General features: G+C 37.0%; 1 protein-coding gene across 5 annotated transcripts in view; it reads right to left on the bottom strand.

Moving 5' to 3' along the window:
* Window positions 1-5,033: 5,033 nt before the first annotated feature.
* LMBR1 (limb development membrane protein 1) overlaps window positions 5,034-20,257 on the bottom strand; it is a 74,260-nt gene continuing 59,036 nt past the window's right edge. For 4 of the 5 annotated variants that reach the window (XM_075144143.1, XM_075144145.1, XM_075144147.1 and 1 more), the window contains 8 exons: window positions 19,944-20,024; window positions 18,866-18,942; window positions 18,545-18,622; window positions 17,562-17,635; window positions 17,238-17,328; window positions 15,671-15,737; window positions 11,088-11,249; window positions 5,034-8,433 (listed from right to left, as the gene is read on the bottom strand). In XM_075144143.1, coding sequence (XP_075000244.1) covers window positions 8,351-8,433; window positions 11,088-11,249; window positions 15,671-15,737; window positions 17,238-17,328; window positions 17,562-17,635; window positions 18,545-18,622; window positions 18,866-18,942; window positions 19,944-20,024 — 713 coding nt within the window. In that variant the 3' untranslated portion in view covers window positions 5,034-8,350. The remainder of the gene's footprint in view (window positions 8,434-11,087; window positions 11,250-15,670; window positions 15,738-17,237; window positions 17,329-17,561; window positions 17,636-18,544; window positions 18,623-18,865; window positions 18,943-19,943; window positions 20,025-20,257) is intronic. The other variant, XM_075144144.1, reaches the window with a different exon arrangement.

Genomic DNA, 20,257 nt, shown 5'->3' with positions numbered 1-20,257 from the left:
CCCGAACTGAAGACATGATGTAGTGTGAGGACTCAAGGTTGGAGGTTTCCATGTCCAGTTCTGAGCTCTGCATTTCTAGAAACACGAGGGTCCCCACAGGCAGCAAAAAGGATGATGAGAGCCCTACATAAAGCAGTTGAGGGAACCGGGGGTCACTTCTCACACAGAAGACAAAGGGAAATGTAACCTCTCTGGTGTGGAAAAAGCTGGTGCAAGCAGAGAGACTTGTCTTACTATGGACATTTGAGAACGAAATTAAAGCTTTAAGCGTGGCAACGGCTGCTCACACCTGACATTCAGGAAACCCTGGACAACTAAACACTGGAATATACTGCCCAGAGACAGCACAGAAATGACATCGCAGATAGTCCCCGCCAGGCTGGTTAACCACCAGGAATAACGCAGGTATGTTTGATCCTGTGCAGCTGAACGGATCAGACATCTCCCCGTCCCTTCCAGCCACCTGGTTCTTGAACTTTAAAAACGGCCTCAAATCTCCCATGAAATGGAAAGGGAAGTCTGAAGCTGTTCAAGTTTCAAATAGTTTAGGAAACATGGTGGTCAGGTTTTTAATACATAAAAATTGCCCTTCAGTCAAACTATTACGCTATTGAAAGGGACTTATACATTACATAATCAGCACACTCTTCTATAAACAACCCCCTCTTGCCTAAAGTAGAGGGTTCAAATTAATTGTGCACCCGTCTTAAACACAGGGCTGTAATGCCTCTCAATGTACAGGAACCTCCATGACATACCATACATCACACCTTTTAAAAACCTGACCATTTGAGAATCTCAAAAGCATGTTAAACGGGGGGGAGGAAGGAAGAAGAGACACGAATGCAACTACTCACACCAACTACTGACAGGATAATCTAGAATGCCACAGAGATTTTTTTTTTTCTTCATTGCTTAAAATAAAATTTAAAAAAAGCAAAACTCCACTACAAATCACATTTTAACTTTATTGAAAACACAGTAGAAAAAAAAATTCCTACAAAACATTCAGTCTAACATTTCAAACAAAGGAAAAAACACATTGCCACTGCTTTGCACAAAAAATTCAACCTGGCTAAGGCAGCAAGTATTTTCATTTAGTTTTGTAACACAGCAAAGTATCCACAACTGAGAACATTACAAAACGTATTTCTGGATGACCTAAAATAAACCAGGACGGGTTTGGTGGGGAGAAGGTATGTACACAGAAAATTATTCTGATTAAAGTAACACTAAAAGCATCATTTTTCAGCTGTATTTTACCTTGCTCCAAGACACATCCATGTGAAAGAAACATCAGTTGCTCAAGGCTGCAGGCTTTACAAAGCCTCGAGCACACATCGGACCCAGAGGGACGGCTGACTCCAGTCAACATCTCTCAGCCTCACACACAGTTCAGATTGTGCCTGACTTTTTTTTTTTTTTTTTTTTTGGTAAACCAAATTCCTAACCGGGAACAGTGCAGTGGAAAACCTGAAAGTGCACGACAGAAGATACCTGCTGCCATTGTTACAGCACCAGCAGCAGCAACATCCATGGAAATGCTAGTTCAGAACTGGATTTTTATGGTGGCGTCACCCAAGCCCACGTGAAGCTGATCCCGTGTGACGAGACGGCCAGCAGCACTCAGAGTATTCTCTGTCTCCTCAGCGGGAATTATAGAGACAAAGCTTCGTGAAGACAAGCGCAGTGTGCGGTTGCTATCTAGCTAACACAGGGTTGGGTTCCTGGCCCCCCAAGAAAGTAAAGGAAATCCAGCCATATTTGTTGTGTATGAAAACTATCTGTTTCATACACTTCAAGATTTCAAATCCATAACCCAAATGTATCTTCATTTTCTATCCATTTTGTTTTCAAAGTAATAGAAGTCAGGCCAAGTAAGACAAATATACTTTGAAACCTATCTTTAAAAAAAAAAAAAAAGTAAAGTGGCTCAACTTTGTTTTGTTACATAAAACCAGGGAGGAGAAAGTTAATCACACAGATTTTGTGAATCTAAGTATTTTGGCCCAGACTGGGAAAACTTATGGTTAGGGAAAAACAGAAGTCACGCACCAGTTAATTTTCTCCTAAGCGTTTAAAACACATCCATCGTATTCACAAATACAGGTACCGCCATCATCCTGCTTTTCTGAATGATCATTTTGCATGGAGAGAGGAGGTCTCCAACATGCTCGTACGCATGAAACACAAAAGGCACAGAAAACACGTGAAGAGTCTTACCCTGGCACCATGCGAAGTTTGACTTTGATCAAAACACGAGAGAGTTACACGCTGCTGACACATCGATCTCCAATCAGGGAAGGCAGCAAGGCACATCAAGAGCTATAGTCTTACTCTACAAATTAAGTTAGAAGCACATATATATGCAATAAACCATTTCCATCTCTCTCCTAATTCAAACTTACACGAGCTCTTGGTAATTCGTTAGAGGACCCACTCTAATGACAGGATTGTTTTAATGGAATCTAGTCGTAAAAAACAGATCAAGCACAAACGAATGAATAAATACAAAGATTTTCATAATGGAAGAACATTTCTAACTAGGGAATGTCTCTGTGTAGTCTATGTGGGAAAAGAAATACATTAAAATCAAAGCAAGTGCCCTGATACTTCAATAGCTGGTATCTATGGAAGGACTGAATGTATGAGGAATGCAAAATAAAGCACTGTGCGTGAAAGGAGCTTCATCCAGTGATGCCGACTACAAAACAATGTAATGGGGGCGGGGAGGGAAGCAACAGCAACACTTGAGGTGAATATACAATAATCATTTGGAAGCGATTTAGAAGCAGTATCCCAAAGTGCTCACGTAGGTACAAATGAATAGTCGGAGACCTGAAGCCTTGAAGAACTGGGACTTCCTAATGTCTATGTTGACGTGAAGTCTTCATGCAGATACAGCTTTTAAATAGCTTGGATGCAGACATGTCAGGATTATCGACATTTGCAGGTATGTCTTACACTATCACTTTGCCTGTTTGGAGTCACCTTCTGTTATTTGTCAAAACATTTAATGCTGTGTATATAAAGCCAACATCTATGAGCAATAAGTGAAACTGAAAAAGTTACTTAAAAAAATATGGTAATTAATACAGAACAAGCAAGCATCCTCAGGTTTTCTGTTACCAAGTAAGAGCCATCTTCACAAGTTCACAGGCTTCTATAAATTTGAAGTCAAGGATACTGTTGCATCATGAAACATAAAACCAGTTTTTAGAAGAGCTTATTAAGTTCTTTGCAGTGTTAGTGAATTACTGGCATATTTGGAGAACATACAATTAACTTTCATAGACTAATGATACACGTTTCTTCTTTCTCTTTGAAAGATGAGTTTGAGGTGCTTCAATTGTGAAACATTCCAAAAAACCTCCCCGTTTAAGTTTCCTGCTGGTATATATTCTTACAGATCATCCATCAGATCTGTGTAGCTGCTTCTTGTTCTGTTCTTTCACATTTTGCCTACATCAAGAAGAGGACCTGTTATTAACATCAATGCCACTGAATGAGACAGTGAATGACTTGAGAACATGAAAAAGGAAAGCAAGCCAAGATGTTAGAATCTGGAAGTCACGTTTAGTGTTAATTCCCCGCCAGATGTGTTCTCCTTCCTATGATTCTGACCAATATTGCCAGGCTTCAATTGTTAAAATGAAACTTGTAGGAGAACCCCTCTGGATGTGGTCTGGGGGGACGTGGTTCTGTCTCAGCATTCTTGAGACAGCAAGAAGCCGTTCAAACACAGATCGGCCTCCACGGAAACGTACAACCAGAAAATCCTGAATGGCTCCTCAGTCCCAACAAAACAGAGCGGAACATGAAAAGCCGCCGTTCAAGAACATGCACAGCTGTCACCTTGAAACCCCGAGAGTCTGCAATCCCAATCAAAAGCAACCCAATTCAGCAACTGGAACTGTGTGCGGCAGACGGACAAACCACGGGTGATGTCCTCGCCTTGAACGAAAAGGAGCATCACAACGTCTTGTGACAGCGTCAGAGACTGTTTGTCTGAGGTAAAGTAGAACAAGGTGGGCGAGATTATCACCGTCTGGGTGATGGCTGCTGGCTTAGATTGCTCTCCCTGAATGGGATGAATTCAAAAGCAGCATTTTTGTAAAGTTCAAATGCTGTTAATGCGACTGAAATAAATTGCCAGTTTACCAATGGTCAATTCAATATTCAGGAGCTCAAGATTTCAGCTCCTGAAATACGCGGGTTGGGGAGGGAAGTTACTGTATGCAATATCGTCTCAAGTCAGCACCAAAATAACAACAAAAATACGAACGCTAGGGGGTGGGGGATCTTATTTCCTTAAAGCATTTAAAGGTTTACAGTTCACATCAACACTTTTTTTTTTTTTTAAACCAAACTAAGCACATTTCTTTTTAAGGAGGTTATTAACATGGCTTTAGTGTACTGTCTCTGCTTAAATGACTTTACCTAGATTAAAAAAACTGCTATTTTAAAAATCAGAGTATAGGTAAAACAACAGGATTTAGCTGTCTTCCTGTACTTGGTATTGCGAAGTTGCAGACGCTAGTCCACCAAGCGCAAGGCTCAGCTGCTGTACGTACACACCTGAGCCCCTCCCGCTTCTGGAAGAGGAGGAAAAGAAAGAGAAAGGAAAATAAGCTAGAACATTCTTAGAAAATTCAAGGAAAATCACGTGCGTGAAGAAGCCAATTGCTTTTTGTTTCTACCTTATTCCTTTCTAATTTAGATTGTAAATTCTTTAGGAAAAGGGCCATCTTGCCTTTACTGCACCGCAGTGGGCACATGCGAGCACCTGAAGTAGCATCAGCTGCTGCAGAGGCATATGGGCGAGCAGGAGAGAGCTGGCGGGACAGACGCGGGCTGCAGCCCCCTTCGCACTCGTCACGCCTGGTGACGTACTGGAGAAAGCGTCCCTGCAGCGCCGCTCACGTGTTCATCCCATTAGGCACACGCCTGCACGAGCTCCTGCCTGCACAGACTCGACTGCAGCGACAGCCTCTACGGTACTCGAGGCGGTACTTTGGAAGCAGACAAGGAGACAACTTGTCAAATCCTTTAATTTCTATGACACTAAAACAGTCAACAGGGTAAAAGGTATCGGAGGAACAGGGCCAAAGATAAACATCACATTACAGACAGTAAACAAAGCTTCCTATGAATGCAAAAACTGTTACTCGTACAGTAACCAATACTATTATTTTTTAGCTTAAAGTGATAAGTATGTGTGCTTTACGCTTAGAAATCCCACAATGTTACAGTTCTGCCACTGCATTTAATATTGTGCTACCAACACAGAATAAAGCCAAGAAACGGCTAACTTAAAACACTTAGTTTACATCTATTTTTTGGTCTTGCGTGGTATCTAGTTGGAGATGGAAGCATTTATGTGCTTTTTGCCTCGTAAGAAGTGAGGCAGATGTTAATGTTACTAAGATCAGCTGTATATACCTTGAAGGTATAGACCACCTGACTCTACATGAGTCAAAATACTAGGAATGTATCGTCAATATCCATTAATGAATTACCAGTTGCTTGTATTTAAGTGACCATATGCTTCTGTGAAAAGTATATAGTGACCTGTATCTTACACGTAGTATATCTGTAGCATTGTATCTGTAAAGAAGTTTTGTATAAGCATGTCATTTTCAAGGCCAAAGGCATATTTTAATGTGGACAGTGTCACAACATAAACAGCTGATTTGAAAACAAAACACTGTCAGTAGTTGCACGGGGTAGTTCTGAATTTCTCATTCACCTTGGAAACCACACAGCATCTTAACCATCCTCCATATTTCAGTGTAAAGTCTTCACTTAACGTGGCCTTAACCCATACATTTCTCTGACTGCAGAATCCAGCAGAAGGGGTGGGAATAGGCAAGGCTGTGACATTTGTTTTGAAAGAGAGTTTTAAAGTCTTGCCTGAAACTTGTGTGCTTATCAGCAGGAACTGTCTCTGCTCAATTTAAGTAATCGCCCAACTCGCTTTCAGAAACCACACACACATTATAATCCCATTTTTTTCTATGTTCTTGGGTCACTGATGCCAGGACAAACATCTCTCCAGAAGCATGAGGAGCAAGACCTATGCTGGTTCACACTCCCTAGATTTATTCCTTAAATTCATTTCTTCAGTTTCATGGAGTGTATTTAAGTTACTGTCTTAAAGTTGTAATAGACATATTTTAATAAAGCTAACTAGCCTCACACACCACAATTCACCAGCCCCATTAAGACACGAGGACAATTTTGGTCACACAATCACTTGTATGGACAAGCAGACACATTTCAGTTATTTTTAACTATAATGCTAATACATAACGCTACAAGCTCTGAGAATACCTGAATGATGCCACTAATAATAAATCTCCCAATATTTTAAATGTAAACACATTTTAAAACAACTTTTAAATATAGCTCCCTGTTCTTAGTTGCAGAACTTTGACTCAGATAAAGATTTCTCACTAAAATGTCGGCATTAAACTCAAACAACAGAAAAGATGCTTGTAAATCTGAGTGAAATCAAGCAATTTTACTTCGTCTTCCAAGACTCAGTACAACACATCCATAGTCAGTTTAATAAGCCTTGAATTTATACTAATCACACAAAAAAAAAAAATAACTCTCTAGCATCATATTGACTACAGCAATATTTACATTATGCCCCAGTTCAAGTCAGAAAAGGCAGCTGCAAAAAAAACTGAGAAATCCTCGTGTGTACTGGAGCTCGATTTCTGAAGCGCTCGGGGGGGGACGGGGAAAGCTCACATTCACACACAGAGCATCAAGGTCTACAGCCCAGAGCAGCCATCTCAGGAGAACAGCCATAGCGTCTCTGACACAAGGTTTATCTTGTTTCGGAACCACGCTGGAGAGCTAGTTGTCACCGCTTGATCACGTGCAAGACCTCAAACTACAGACAGACATACTTGTTTTACAGAAATGGGAAATAAACAGGAACATTATCTGGCTCGCTACGTAATGGGCACACACTGAAGGTGTCCCCATTCCAATCTGTTTGAAGATTACTTGTGGCAGAGCAGGACAAAAGTGCAACCAGATTTTGAATACTTACTTGGGTTTTGGTTGGTGGGTTTTTTCTTTACTATAAACTCTTAAAGGATTCCTAAGGCTGCAGTAATGCTAAGAAAATGGACGTTACCACCCACCGATGCCATCCTGAATCTAAGGCCTCTGAGCAGTTAAAATGTAACACCGCAGAAATTCATACTATCAAAATTGAACACACAAGTTTTACTTACCAAGCCACCTACGTCATCTCTATAAGCTTAGAATTTAATTTACGATATCTACACATATAGGCCTATATACATGTTCATGTGTACATTAAAAAACAGGCTTGTGAAAGATACTGTATTATGCCACTGAACAGAAATCCTGGTAACTATAGTATAAATTCAGAGAAATAATTTACTTCAAATTAAAGAAGATTGTAAAAAACTGCAATTGCAGCCTCCTAGGCCTGTGCTACTTGCATTGATTACAAGTACTGCTTATACACAGTAGTTCATAAAGAATTTTACAGGGATGTTCTTGGTAGGGTAAGTGACCTCCATGGCACAATGGCTTACAGAACTGTAAGAGCTGTGACAGGGGGTCTACGCAGCTTTTTACAAAGCATACTAGGCTCAGATTTAACACTGAAGTTAATCTTCATCTTGTACTTCGCTCCATTCCGTAAGACATTGTCTGACTACCAGTAAAGCAACCTGGCATTTATAGCTGAGAACAGAAAGCTGAAAACGCTGGCCTTCCAAGAAAGCTTTGTGACATTAGACTATGCACAGCCTGCTGTATCCAGCACGAAAGGAACTGTGTTCTCTACCAGTTACTTCCATTTTTAACACATTCTTAGTGGAACTGTTTATCTACTGTCAAGGATACCTACTCCAGGTAGTTTACATTTCCAGCAAGGGTCATATAGGGCTTCAAGTGTATCTTTTTTTCTTCTTTTTTTTTTAACCAAGTCCCAAAGTTATTCTTTATAGCTGTGTCTATATAACACAGGAGGTACTGTGCATTCAAATGGTAGCAGGTTTATATCTAAAGATATGAGACTGTCAACAAATAAAAAGGAATGCGTTATTCTCTTCAGCTTCCAGTCTTCAAGGCACCTCCTGCATTAACTTACGGGGAAATAAACAAGCAAACCAAAAGTTCACTGGAAAGAGAAGAATCTGATATACCTAACTTCCTCAGAATCACACAGCATCAAAAAATGAGACAAGGTTGGACCCAAATTATCAACAAATAAAAATCAATATAAAAATGCTGATGAGATGACAGGAATGCCATGAGGTTGATGTTTTCAGCTCTGTTGATTGCAGGTGATTGTTAATCACAGTGTTTTCTGATGCCCATTTGCAGACGGCTTTGTCTCCAAGTCTCTTGGATTGTTTGATAGATGAAGTTTATCTAATCCTGCAAAACATTACACAATAAGGAAGAAGTGAGATTCTCCCATGTTTCATGCATACAGCTATTCAAAAGAATACATACAAACCAAATTCTACTGTGTGATTAAGGACTTCGCATTTGCTGAATTCTAGCTGAGGTAAGAATTACTTCTGGGAAATTCCCTCAGTTGGGTTTTAAGTGAGAAAAGTCCACTACAATGGACAAGCGTGGAAGCGAGAGAAGCCTAACTTCACATTGCTTAAATCACAGACTTGGATGTTAAGAACAGAGAAAGACTTGCAATCCTTTACTTTGTCAACCCACAAAGACCAAAAATAATTACCTAAAATATTTCCTTTAAACTACGGCATATTTCTGAAAAGCATCCATTGCTGATCTTAAGATCATCAGTGATGAACACATCACCTCTCTAAACTGTTTATATGTCTAATAATATTTTTAGGCCTATATTATTACTAATTTGTTTATCTCCATTTCCAGCCATTTGTTCTGACTGCATACTTCTCTACTATGAGTGCTAATTAAAGTCTCCCATCCTGTCCCAGGCAAGTAGTTAAACTACTCTTTTTTGGGGGGAGGTGGGGAAGGATGGTAAATTTAACCATATTTTATTCACAAGAGGCACAATGTCAGTCCTTCCTTGCTTGCTACACTTTCTCTCTGGTCTCCTATCAAGTCTCTAAAATTAAGGATCAAAAATGGAATGGGCTTCTTATTAATTTAGTGTAGACTAAACACTGAAGTGCCATGATGTACCAAGTTAAATTTCTTGCATCATCAGAATTCCAAAATGGACTGCACTACTAAAAAAATCAACATCTACTCTATATTGTATTATTTGTAAGACCCAATATGACATGAATTCTTTTTGTCACAGGCCTGCAGCAGGAATTTACCTTCCACTAATTAGCTATGATGCTCCACCAACCTCTAGTCCTTAGTGTCACAGTTTTCAGCATGGGGAGAAATGAGCACACAAGTTTTGGTTCTCATTCTTTGAATTCCATGTGACAGTTTTTAACAGACACTGTTTGTTATGCATAGCATTGAAAGCAAACCCAGTTTGTGTCAAGAACCTGTGCTTGCGTCAAATGCAAACCGTTTGCCAATTACTTTGCTTCTCCATTTTGATCACAATATTTACACAAAATCACACAATATGTGATAGCAAGAGGCCAAAAAAAATCCCTAAAAAATCCTCTAGAATGATGCCATCCAATGACGATTATCCTACTATGCCTGCATTTTGAAGTTTGTTAATCTGCTTTCAACATATATAATTTTTTAATTAAACACTATATGTTTAATACAGTAGAGTGCCATGAGTTATCAAGATAAATCTTTTACATCATTTGCTTTAAGACAGAAACATTAAAGTTTTACCAGACTTGTTGCTATAAGCCCATGCTGACTGATGTTAATTTATTTCCTTCAGACCTCTGCAACAGCCATTACATTATACAAAGTAATCCCTTTACAGTCAAAACAGTTGCACAGAAAAATAGGATTATGTAAGTCAACTGAAAGAGAGGAATCAAGGTCTTCTCATAAAATGACCTTAGCTAAAAGCTAGAGGATATTGTCAAATACATCATACTCACATCATATATCTGTCTCGATCAACAACAGAACTTCCCTGAAAATATTTTCAGCATAAAAATCAATGGGCAGATTTACACACCCCTGGCCCACTACTCCGTTCCCCTGGAGCTTCAAAACTCAACATCAAAAATCACAGAATAGCTTGTTTTAATCCTACACTATCAGTCATTTTGCATTTCCCTATTTAGTAGGTCTGATTATAACTTAATTGCCTCTAACCAGTAGAGGTGCACTCTAGGAAGTGCTTGGATTTTGTTTACCAGGGTCACAACTCTGGAAAGCAGTAATCGGTGAAAACTAACATAAGTACCTTTCAGTACACTACAAACTGAATCCGTAGTTATAAATAAACACTGAAGTTTCATCATTAGTCCTCTCAATTTAAGCAAATACTACTCTAGCGTTCCAAAGAGGTAGAAGCTTCATTAATTAGTGAAGATAAGATATAGTAACAACACAATTACTAAATATGTACATTTTATCCACTTAGTATCAAATATGTTTCAAGCCTTTCTTCTATGGCCAAGAAACATGAATGCACAATTTGATCAAATTCTTGATTATATCAAGTACAAGTTTTACTCAGCCAGTTACTAAGACACTGTATATTTGGTACAAAGATTTTCTGAACATGTAGTGCTCAAAAAAAAGGATCACAACAAAGCAGCTAAGACTTTCACTAAACTATTTTTAGGGAATTAATAAGTTGCTTTAAACAAAAAACAAAAAAGCCAACCCACACACAAGTTGCAATTTTATTTTGGAAAAATTGCTCCGTAGCAATGAGAATGTTTCTGTGCTCTCTAAAGGCTGAAAATCTAACTGCAGGTCAATAAGTACCCGGACGTATCATTAAAAATCAACATTACACCTTAGCTCTCAACTCTTCAAAAAATAACACAAAGCTATGCATTCTCACCTTAACTTATAGAAACTTCCACCAAAAGGAAAGTTCTCTGTGAGCTGTAACAGAACCTTAATAGTACCACATCAAGTTATCGATGCTGGAGAAAGGAAACGTTCAAGTACAAACTAAATTTTCAGTGCTATATTACCTAATGCCTTCAGGAGCTCTTCTCGCACAGCGGAAGTGAACTTTCTGACCAGACATAATGTTGTCATGATAGCAAAGAGCAAGTTGTAAGATAATACAATATAGAAGTTTCCCAGCCAGTTAAACCTTCCGAAGTCTCCAAGCAGATCAAATCTGGTGATTCCTGTTAAAATTGCATTTAAGATTTACATCAAAATCTTGATTACATTTTTTAAGAAACACAAAAATTTCATTCTATTACTTTTTATATATGGAAGCAAAATTCTTTCAGACAACAGGCTATAAGACACATGGTTAAACAAACACACAAGACAATGTTCTCAAGGTCATTTTCCACTTCATTTCCACTATAAAACTGTAAGACACACTTATCAAAATGTTTCTTGAGTTCCCTAGTAAAATGTTGAACCATGTGAGTTGAAGCAAGTTGTCTATTCTAGGTGAGAGTTCTGCTTTTATAATTTCAATAAATATAACTAGGAAAAAAAACAGTATTAGTATGAAAACTGCTTGAAATCTCAGTTTCTATGAAATCCTTATCTATTCCAGAAAAGGATGAAATGTACCATGGGCTTTCGTATTAAAAAATACAGGTAGCAAAAAGCCTTTCCACGAGAGCCACGACATCTTACAGTAAACACTATGCCTTTGTAAGTGGTTTTTTTTGGAGCCACAGCGTTTGAAACCAAAGTTTAAAGACACCTTTCCAACTGCAGTTTTTCCCCTAGATCTACCCACCACTACAGCCACAGAGCATTTGCACAGAAGGAAAAGAGTTTGGCTGAAAGACAGTGCTGACAGGTCTTCTTCACAGCGGACCTCACAACACTAACACTTGGGCTTTGTGCTGATCAAAGGCTAGTCAATCACTACAGCTAAGTGCACAAAATTTTTCCGAAACGTGGAAGTTTCTACAAGCTATAGGGTCCATCCCAGAAGGCAGAAAAGGAAGAACCATAGGTTGTTCCTTTGCCAGGTCTACATGAAGGACTGCACTGAATAAAGGGCAGACTATTGAGATGATACCCAAATAACAGTTGTCTAGGATTGATGAGCCGTTATATTCCCAAAAAACTTCTGGCACAGATGATGTCACAATGATGTACCCTCTCACAGCTGAGACCAACAGTGTGAGTGAAGGAAGCTTACCTCACCCCAGAACAAAATGCCAGCAGAAAACTAGGCAATCAGAAGAAAACCCTGGCTCTGAAGTTCCTGGAAGCGAGTTTTCTATCATCTGATTTTGAATGGGTTTGGGGGCTTTTAAGAACTGTGACTTCAACAGTGATAATAAATGAAGAAAGACAGAATTAAGGGTCAGTTACCTTCCTTTCAAGGGTAAACCTGGCACTTACGAATCTCATTGCACCTTGATACCCAAGACTTACGAATCTCATTGCACCTTGATACCCAAGACTTACAGCCAGCTATCACAATGTTAAAAGATACGCATACTTCTTGTACTCAGCATCAGTCATTTAAATAAAAAATATGGGAATCAAATTTGGTATCTAAGGAAAACATGTCAAAACGAAGAAAATTAAAAGAAGAAGAATTTTCAAAGAATAAAGCAAAAAAAACCACTGAAGCTGATCAAAATAGCAAGAGAGGCAGGTAGAAATGTCAAAAAACCGTAGAAGGTCTTAGTACAGAAAGAAGAAACTGGCTAACTAAATGAGCTGGTAAACAGATGAAGGACAATAAACTCAGAGTTGCTTTCACACTTGAAGGCAAACAGTGTCCTTAACATTTTCAAAGCAGCAGAGTGTTTTAGTCAGACTGTAGAGCTACAGGAAAATTGAGAAAGTCAGGTTTGAATGTATAGGCTTCCAGACCTTTAAAGGAAAAGAAACGAAACAGGTAGAGCACTGGGTAGAGAGTTCTCTGGAAGAGAAATAATACTTCTTGACACAACAAGGTTCAGAAGAATAGCTAGCAGTAGAGCAGGCGGGCATTGTAAGGAAAAACAAAAATGAAGCCTGACACTTCTGTTAGAGCAGGTGGGAAAAATATTGTCCATAAATTACATTCATTTTCCTGTTACAAATAAAAAAAAAAAGTCACTGCTCATCAGAAAAAATCTAACACAGTATCATTTTGTAAATTTGTGGGAGAAAAGGGTTAAAAAGCTTTTGATGACTGTCTTGCAGAAGAAGTATCTACTCAGCCCACAGAGAAAAAAATTCCTAAGACTGCAATTTGAAAAACTACTCAGAACTGAACAGAAAGCTACTTCTCTAGTGGACACAAATATATATCCAAGAAAAGTCGGTGACAATTTACCAAATAAACTATTAAAGAATTATTCAGGTTAAAAAAAATATATATACTATGTTTTTAGACTGTACATACAAGTAAGTTTCAAATCGCTATTTACTTAAACCATAATACTCAAGAGTAGAATTCAAGGAAAACTTTTGTATATTAGAAAATACAGTTTTGTTTGCAATTCTTTGTTTCTGTATTCTTGACTATTAAGTGCCCTGTTCCCAGTTTGTTTCTCAGTGCTTAGCAATATGGTGCTGGTGGGAAACAGTTTTGAAGAAGGACTACTAAAAGGCTGCAAAGTTCTGGAAAAAGTGAGTTAACTTATTTGAGTAAAATAACTAATTTTAGTAAAAACTTTCCTGGAGTCTCTAAAAGAAGGACAGATTAGAGACACCCACCACCTACATATCTAATAAGAATGCTATGAAACATGTAAAAAATTCTCCTATTGCCATTTTTAAAACTTGAAAAAGGTCACTACATGTATTAGATAACTTCTGATTTTTTACCTTTCCCATAATGATAAAGTCCAGTCTCTTCTGTATGGTCTAGAAACTCGCTTTTTTAATAAAGTGAAAAGACTATGAATCTGCTTAACATATTTATTTCTTTTCATCTATTCAGTGCCACAGGGCGGTAGCATGTAGTGCAACACATGTTGATATTTTTGCAAAGCACCACATGACTCACTGTACTCTAATACACTCTATTAATCCTGTTTGGACAGCTGTGACTGTGCATTTGTTAGCTGTGTGTTAATTGTTCCATCTTTTTTCTTCTTTTATTTATCTCTATGGCAAACTATTCAGGAATTTCATTTGTTAGTCTTTTTTTTTTTTTGAGGAGTTTTACCATTAATCTGTTTCCTATGAGACAACAATGCACCCAGCATGTATACTTACTTCCACAGAATCTGTTCATTATCAACTGTTAATCTCATAGATAATTAACAATGATTTTTTTTTTTAAAACAAATGATGAATGCAGTAACTTAGGGTACACAATACTAATATTAATATTCTATTCTAAACCACTAATTCTTCAACATAACATTTTGCTCTAAGTGCTAGAACTGTTTTACTTCTTAGATCTTTATTGTACTGGCTGTATTTTAAAACTGCACTACTTTAAATACTTGAAATATTCTTTTGCATTTTTGTGAAGTTTTACTACAGATTTTTAAAACGTGAGCTCTAGAATGTGTACTTTAAGACCCAACCCTCCAAAATGCATTACAGGTTTTTTTTGTTTGTTATAGAAATGATCTGGTAAATCTAATAAAACTCATCATCTGTAGATATACACAGCATGAAAATATACAGTATAGTTTACCGGAAAATATCAACTACTCTTGACTTGACAGTATTCTGGTTGAAAAGAAAATCAGCTACAGAACTATTATGTACACATTACTGGTCTGAGGGCCTGAGCTTAAACTCCTAAGCTTGTACTTAAGACTCGTACAGCCCGAGGTGAAGATTTTTGTTTTGTTCTGTTTAATGTTCCCAATGAAATTCACATTAGCTGCAAGTATTCTGCATTACTTAAACATGTAATAGCCTTGCAATCTAACTTCAAGAATTCAAGTTGATGATTACCTAATTAAATTAAGTGAAGATACAAAACATCTTGTCTTTCCAACTGGTTAAAATAGTTTTTCCACTTCAAATGCTACTGCCAGTTCTTAACAGTAAAATCAGAACTTCTTCTGCTACTATGCTGGATTCCAAATTTGTATATTTGAAAACTGAAGTAACAAAGAATGCAAGCAGATTACTTCAGGGAAAATGAAAGTAGCCTTTATCATTGCTGATAAAAAACTTAACAAGTGAAGAGTCATTAACTGTTTTTAAAAAGACATTTGCACTCAACGTTATCTCAAATTTTATACCTGAAATCCAAATGTATTTTTTTCACAAAAACTGAGCACTGTAATTTCACAGTGAACATGAAACTATTTTTTACTGCCCTGAACAACAATATCCATATCTATTCTTCTCACCATCTCCTTCTTAAATTTTAAGTTTAAAATCTGACCTGCCTTTTCAAAAGAACATATTCTCTAGAAAATGCTTAGCATCTTCTTTTTTTAGAATGTATGTTCTGCAGTTCTGTATGTAGAATGTATGTTCAACAGCTCATGTTGTGTAGAAAAGAAGGCCACACATACATGCTCCTTCTAGTGAAAGTGATGGCAAATTAAATACATACTATGAAACGTACAACTACAGGCTATTCTTTTTTCCTTTTTTTTTTTAAAAAAAAACTCAATTAAACATCCTTTATTACAATGTTTTATACTTCCATTTCACTTACCCAGTGTCCTTGACATCACTGGCAAAGCAGAGCTCAGCACCAAGATTGACACACAGTTTCCAATGATCTGTTTGAAAATGACAAAATGACAAACAGCATTTAAATTATAAATGGGATTGCTGAAGAGGAAAAAAAAAAAAAAAAAAAAGACAGTGGTCGAGATGAAAAAGAAGAATTCCTAGAAGTTACATTCTTCAAACTGAACCTAAAGCATTTTACAATAACATATTGTTAGTCTTGCTTACTTCTGTCACACTTCTCTTTATGGTGTTATACAAGATGAAGACGATCCAAGAGACGAGGTAAAAAACCAAATCAAATATGTAATCATTTGCCTTTAATCAAAGTGTTACGTATGCTTAGATTCACAATAATTCAAAACTACCGTGTTGCAAAGCACCAACTGTTTACTTAATTCCTGCAAACTTTTTATAAAAGAACCATTCCATGGGCTTAGAATAGATGACTGATACATCAGCTTAAGCTTTGTATGTAACTGCTTGCAGGATTAGCATTATTTAAAAAATTACAACAAAGAGCTTCCTTTCAGTTGAATGCCTGTTGACTACTTTAAATAGTACGAAAAAATTCACAGCTGTTAGATTTTACTCTAGTTTTTGTGAAGCCTTTATAAAGAGTAATTGAAACTTTCTCTCACAAGGGATCACTTTCTTCAACTCTAATTCTATCAGAAACCAAAAGGAAAAAAAAAAAAAACAGAAAACTTCTTGAAAGTAAGTAGACATTTATGCATTCACTATTTATTTCTACACTATTCCTGGTGTACTGTAAACAATCAATAGAAAGCATTAAGAACATTCCAACTCCCTACTACCTATCTACTATAACCATTCTGTGTGTTACCTACTTTCTCACTTCCAACAATTTATGGTAAAAATGTCTTTATCCATTACTTTAAAAAAAAAAACAACCAAAACAACAATGAAACACATTGAAAAAATAATTAAATTCAACATCTGTTCCTTGGTTACTGATCACCTCCCCTTGTCAGCTGTGGGAATATTTTGCCAAAAACCTAAGCATGTTTTTCCGCATTAGGTAACAGTATTTCTTATTCTGAAGCCAGTGCTAAATTGTAGAAAGTCAAATTAGCCTCAGACTGCAAAATGTTGCTGAATAGACCTCCTCAGTCTTAGTTTAATTATTCAAATTTGAATTACTTTGTCTGTATTACTTCTAGCAACCAAGTTCTTCAGATTTCAAACAAGCTCCCTGAAGTACAGTTAGCACAATCAAAGTTACTCATTAGCAATACGTTTCCTTTGAAAAAAGTTCTTTCACTAGCTTTTCTATAGCTAGTTAACAAGCTCTGCTATTCCCGGCTTTTTACAAGTGAATGGATGCCATCCAAACTAAACAGAGCACATCCTTTTTCCCACTCATTCAGCATTTTGAAAATCTTCCAGTTTGTGTTTACGCAGCTTACAAACAAATACTGATCACTGCAAATGAGCCATTCAGGGCAATTACTAACTAAAAGAGTCAGTTTGTCTTGGGTGGCAAGAAAGAGAGGAGGGGGCCATCACCATCACAGACTTTACCTTACCTTTGTCATAGTTGTGTCATCCTTCCTGGGAGTGAAATTTTCAAAAAAACGAAGACTGTAGAAGCCGACGACAGAGGATACCATAAGATAGCTGTGAGAATCAAGGAAAAAGGAACCTCCAAGGAATGCAAGTTTCACTCAAGTTCTCAGCAGTCTCCTAAAAGTCTTAAGAACCAAAGAAAAATAACAAAAACACTTCGAGTGCTTGAGAAGGACTGACCTATCTCTTTCTTCTTTCCAGGCAAGTGTCTTAGTAAATTACCAGTGTCCCAGAAAACTAGACAGAATACTTGTTAACAGACAGAATTCTTAAAGAAAGGATACAAAATCAAAATGATTTCAAGTGCTGCTCCCACAAAACCAAAGGTGGATAGGGAGGCACTTCCTATTCCAGGCCTCTACAAGAAAAAAAAAAAAAAAAACAACTTTGAATAATTTAATAAAATACATGCAACTGTTCATAAAGTTAACTTCTACCAGGACCAAAAAACCTAACATCTTACATGAAATACAGCCTTTTCTCAATTCAGTATTTAAGAGGCATTCTGATGTTCTAACCTGCAAGTCTCCTATCCTATGCAATTGCATCACCTGGCTTTCAAACCTGAGTGAAATGTATTACTAAGACAGAAGGTATAATGAGTCACATTTTATGCACGCTGCATCTACCCACCATGCTGCATTTTATACATACTTCATTACTTTGGAAACTAAAATAAGAGGTCTCAAAAGAAGACACTTCTAGTTGTGCGCAGTACCACAGGCAAAGTGGCCATCACCACTAAACACCTTTTACAGCTCTGCAAGCTCATATACAGCTAAACACAGGGGAAAGCATTACCAAGTTCATAAAAAACCTTCATGATTAAAGACTCTACTACTCAATGTGCTGTTCTTTACTTTCTTGAAGTATTTTTATAATAAAGGAGGAAAAAATGTCCTGTTTTCTAAGAGGAACACAAACCAAGACAGGCTTTTCAAACTGGTTTTTAACATAGTTTCTTCAATTGAACATTTATTCCGTATAAAAGAAGGAGACATGAGTAAAATGCAAACTCCAGATTACTGATCTACTTTACCGAATCACTGTATCTTCATAAAGATTCTAGACTAGTTTTATTAAGAACTCACTAGAACATGACATGTAATAAATGTTAATGTGTGCACATGACCGAAACTTAGAAGCAAAGTCAAGGTTGAGGCTCATTACTTTCAGTGTTATTAAAGCAGTAGTTCTCACTTGCACTTTTGTAAGGCCTCCAAAGCTTTACTAAAGTTATAAAAATCATAAGAGAAATTTACTTTACCCCTGATCCCTTTGGCATTGCAGTCTCATCAACCAACAAGTACAGAATGTTGAGAGCAACTAAGAGGACTGAGATGGACTATAAAGAAGTAGAAACATTCTTGTTATTTAAAAGTATTCCACATTTTTAAAATGTATATATTTATCCTCACCAGATTTCATAATGTTAAGGTCTTTTAAAATGGTCAAGAAAAGAGTATCAAGTTTGTTGCTTAAACACACATCACTCAAAAATTTTAAAACTATTCCCCCAAATGACCAAAGAATTCTTCATACTTTCTGTTGGGGAAAAAGTAAAAAAAAGGAGCGCAAAAATTCTTACTGTCTCAATCAGTAGCAATATCATAACAGCTGGATAGACTAAATTCCTTTCCCAAGCAGAAGCTTTTTTCCGCCGTTCTGTTCAGAAGAGAAAAACAGAAGCTTAATATACCATAGATCACGTTAGAATAAAACAAGTGAAAATCATTTAGCTATCTATAAGCTCTTGTTATAACTATAGGTAACAAAAGTAATCTTATATTGAACCGACACCAACCAATTCATAAAAATATCCACTCTGAAGAGCTGTACAAAGCAATGCCAAAACTATGAAGCCTCTTTAGAGAAAGGCTGGTGAGACAGAGAAGCAGGTTTTTCTTTCTTGTTTACAGGCATGTTTCACCATAACATTTTTTTCCCCAGCAAACAGCAGTTCTGCAAAGTTTAAAATATAATTAATTTTAAAATATGCTGTTTACATGTATATTTTAGTACAACCTAAAGGGACAGAAGGGAATTTCAAATATTTAAACAGTATTTTCCTCTCATAACATAAGGCAAGAAAGACCGGACTAACCCACTGGACATCACTAATATGTCTAAAAAGAAAACCCAACGACGTTTTCTTACCACGATCTTAGTTTTGCACATAACACATGATAAATGCAAAATCCTGCAAGCCTTTGAGTGGCTGCCATTACCAGAAGTATCAGTGTTAAAAGACACAAACCTGCTAAGAATTATTTTACTGTTCTTAAACACAATTTGACTTTCATTCAAAAACAGAGAGGAAAGTAATGTCTTAGATTAGCCCAAATAATCATAAGCATGTCATTATACATGAAAAGTCCATGCTATTGAGCTCCATGCAAGGAAGTCAAGAGTGTTACTATTTCTCTAAAATTATGCTAAAAATAAGATCCAAATCAGACTCCCTACTTAAATTTGTTTGTTAGAGGGGCACAACGATTCCATGTAATGTATTTGCAGAAACTATGACAATTTGAAAGGACTGCAAATGCACAAATTTGGTTAAGAACAAACTGGAATCAATCAAATAACTGCTACAAGCTAAAGAGCATCTCAAGGTCATTTATTAAACTGCAATCCACATGAAACAGTAGAAGAAAGTTTATTACCTAGATTTGTTTTCTTGCTTTTCACTTTTTCAAGCTCCCGTTCCAATTCTACTGTCTGGTATTCCACCGTGGAAGATACACCTTTTAAAACAGAAGACAGTATTTTCTTTTGGATGAGACTAACTATAGTACTGTAAGACACTGTGACAATTCAGATTTAGGAAGCATCACATTAACACTTGTGGCTTTCAACTGCAGGTGTTTCTTTGAGACTGTTCAACTACTTCTCAAAAAACAGAGGCTTAGTCAAGAACCCTCTAATTCTGTCTAACCCGAGGAGTTCAACACATCAGAGGTTTCACAGTGTGACCTTC

This window comes from Calonectris borealis, chromosome 2, assembly GCF_964195595.1.
Source record: "Calonectris borealis chromosome 2, bCalBor7.hap1.2, whole genome shotgun sequence".
NCBI lineage: Eukaryota > Metazoa > Chordata > Aves > Procellariiformes > Procellariidae > Calonectris > Calonectris borealis.
The sequence above is the reverse complement of the archived record's forward strand: the minus strand, read 5'-3'. Positions and strand labels throughout refer to the sequence as shown.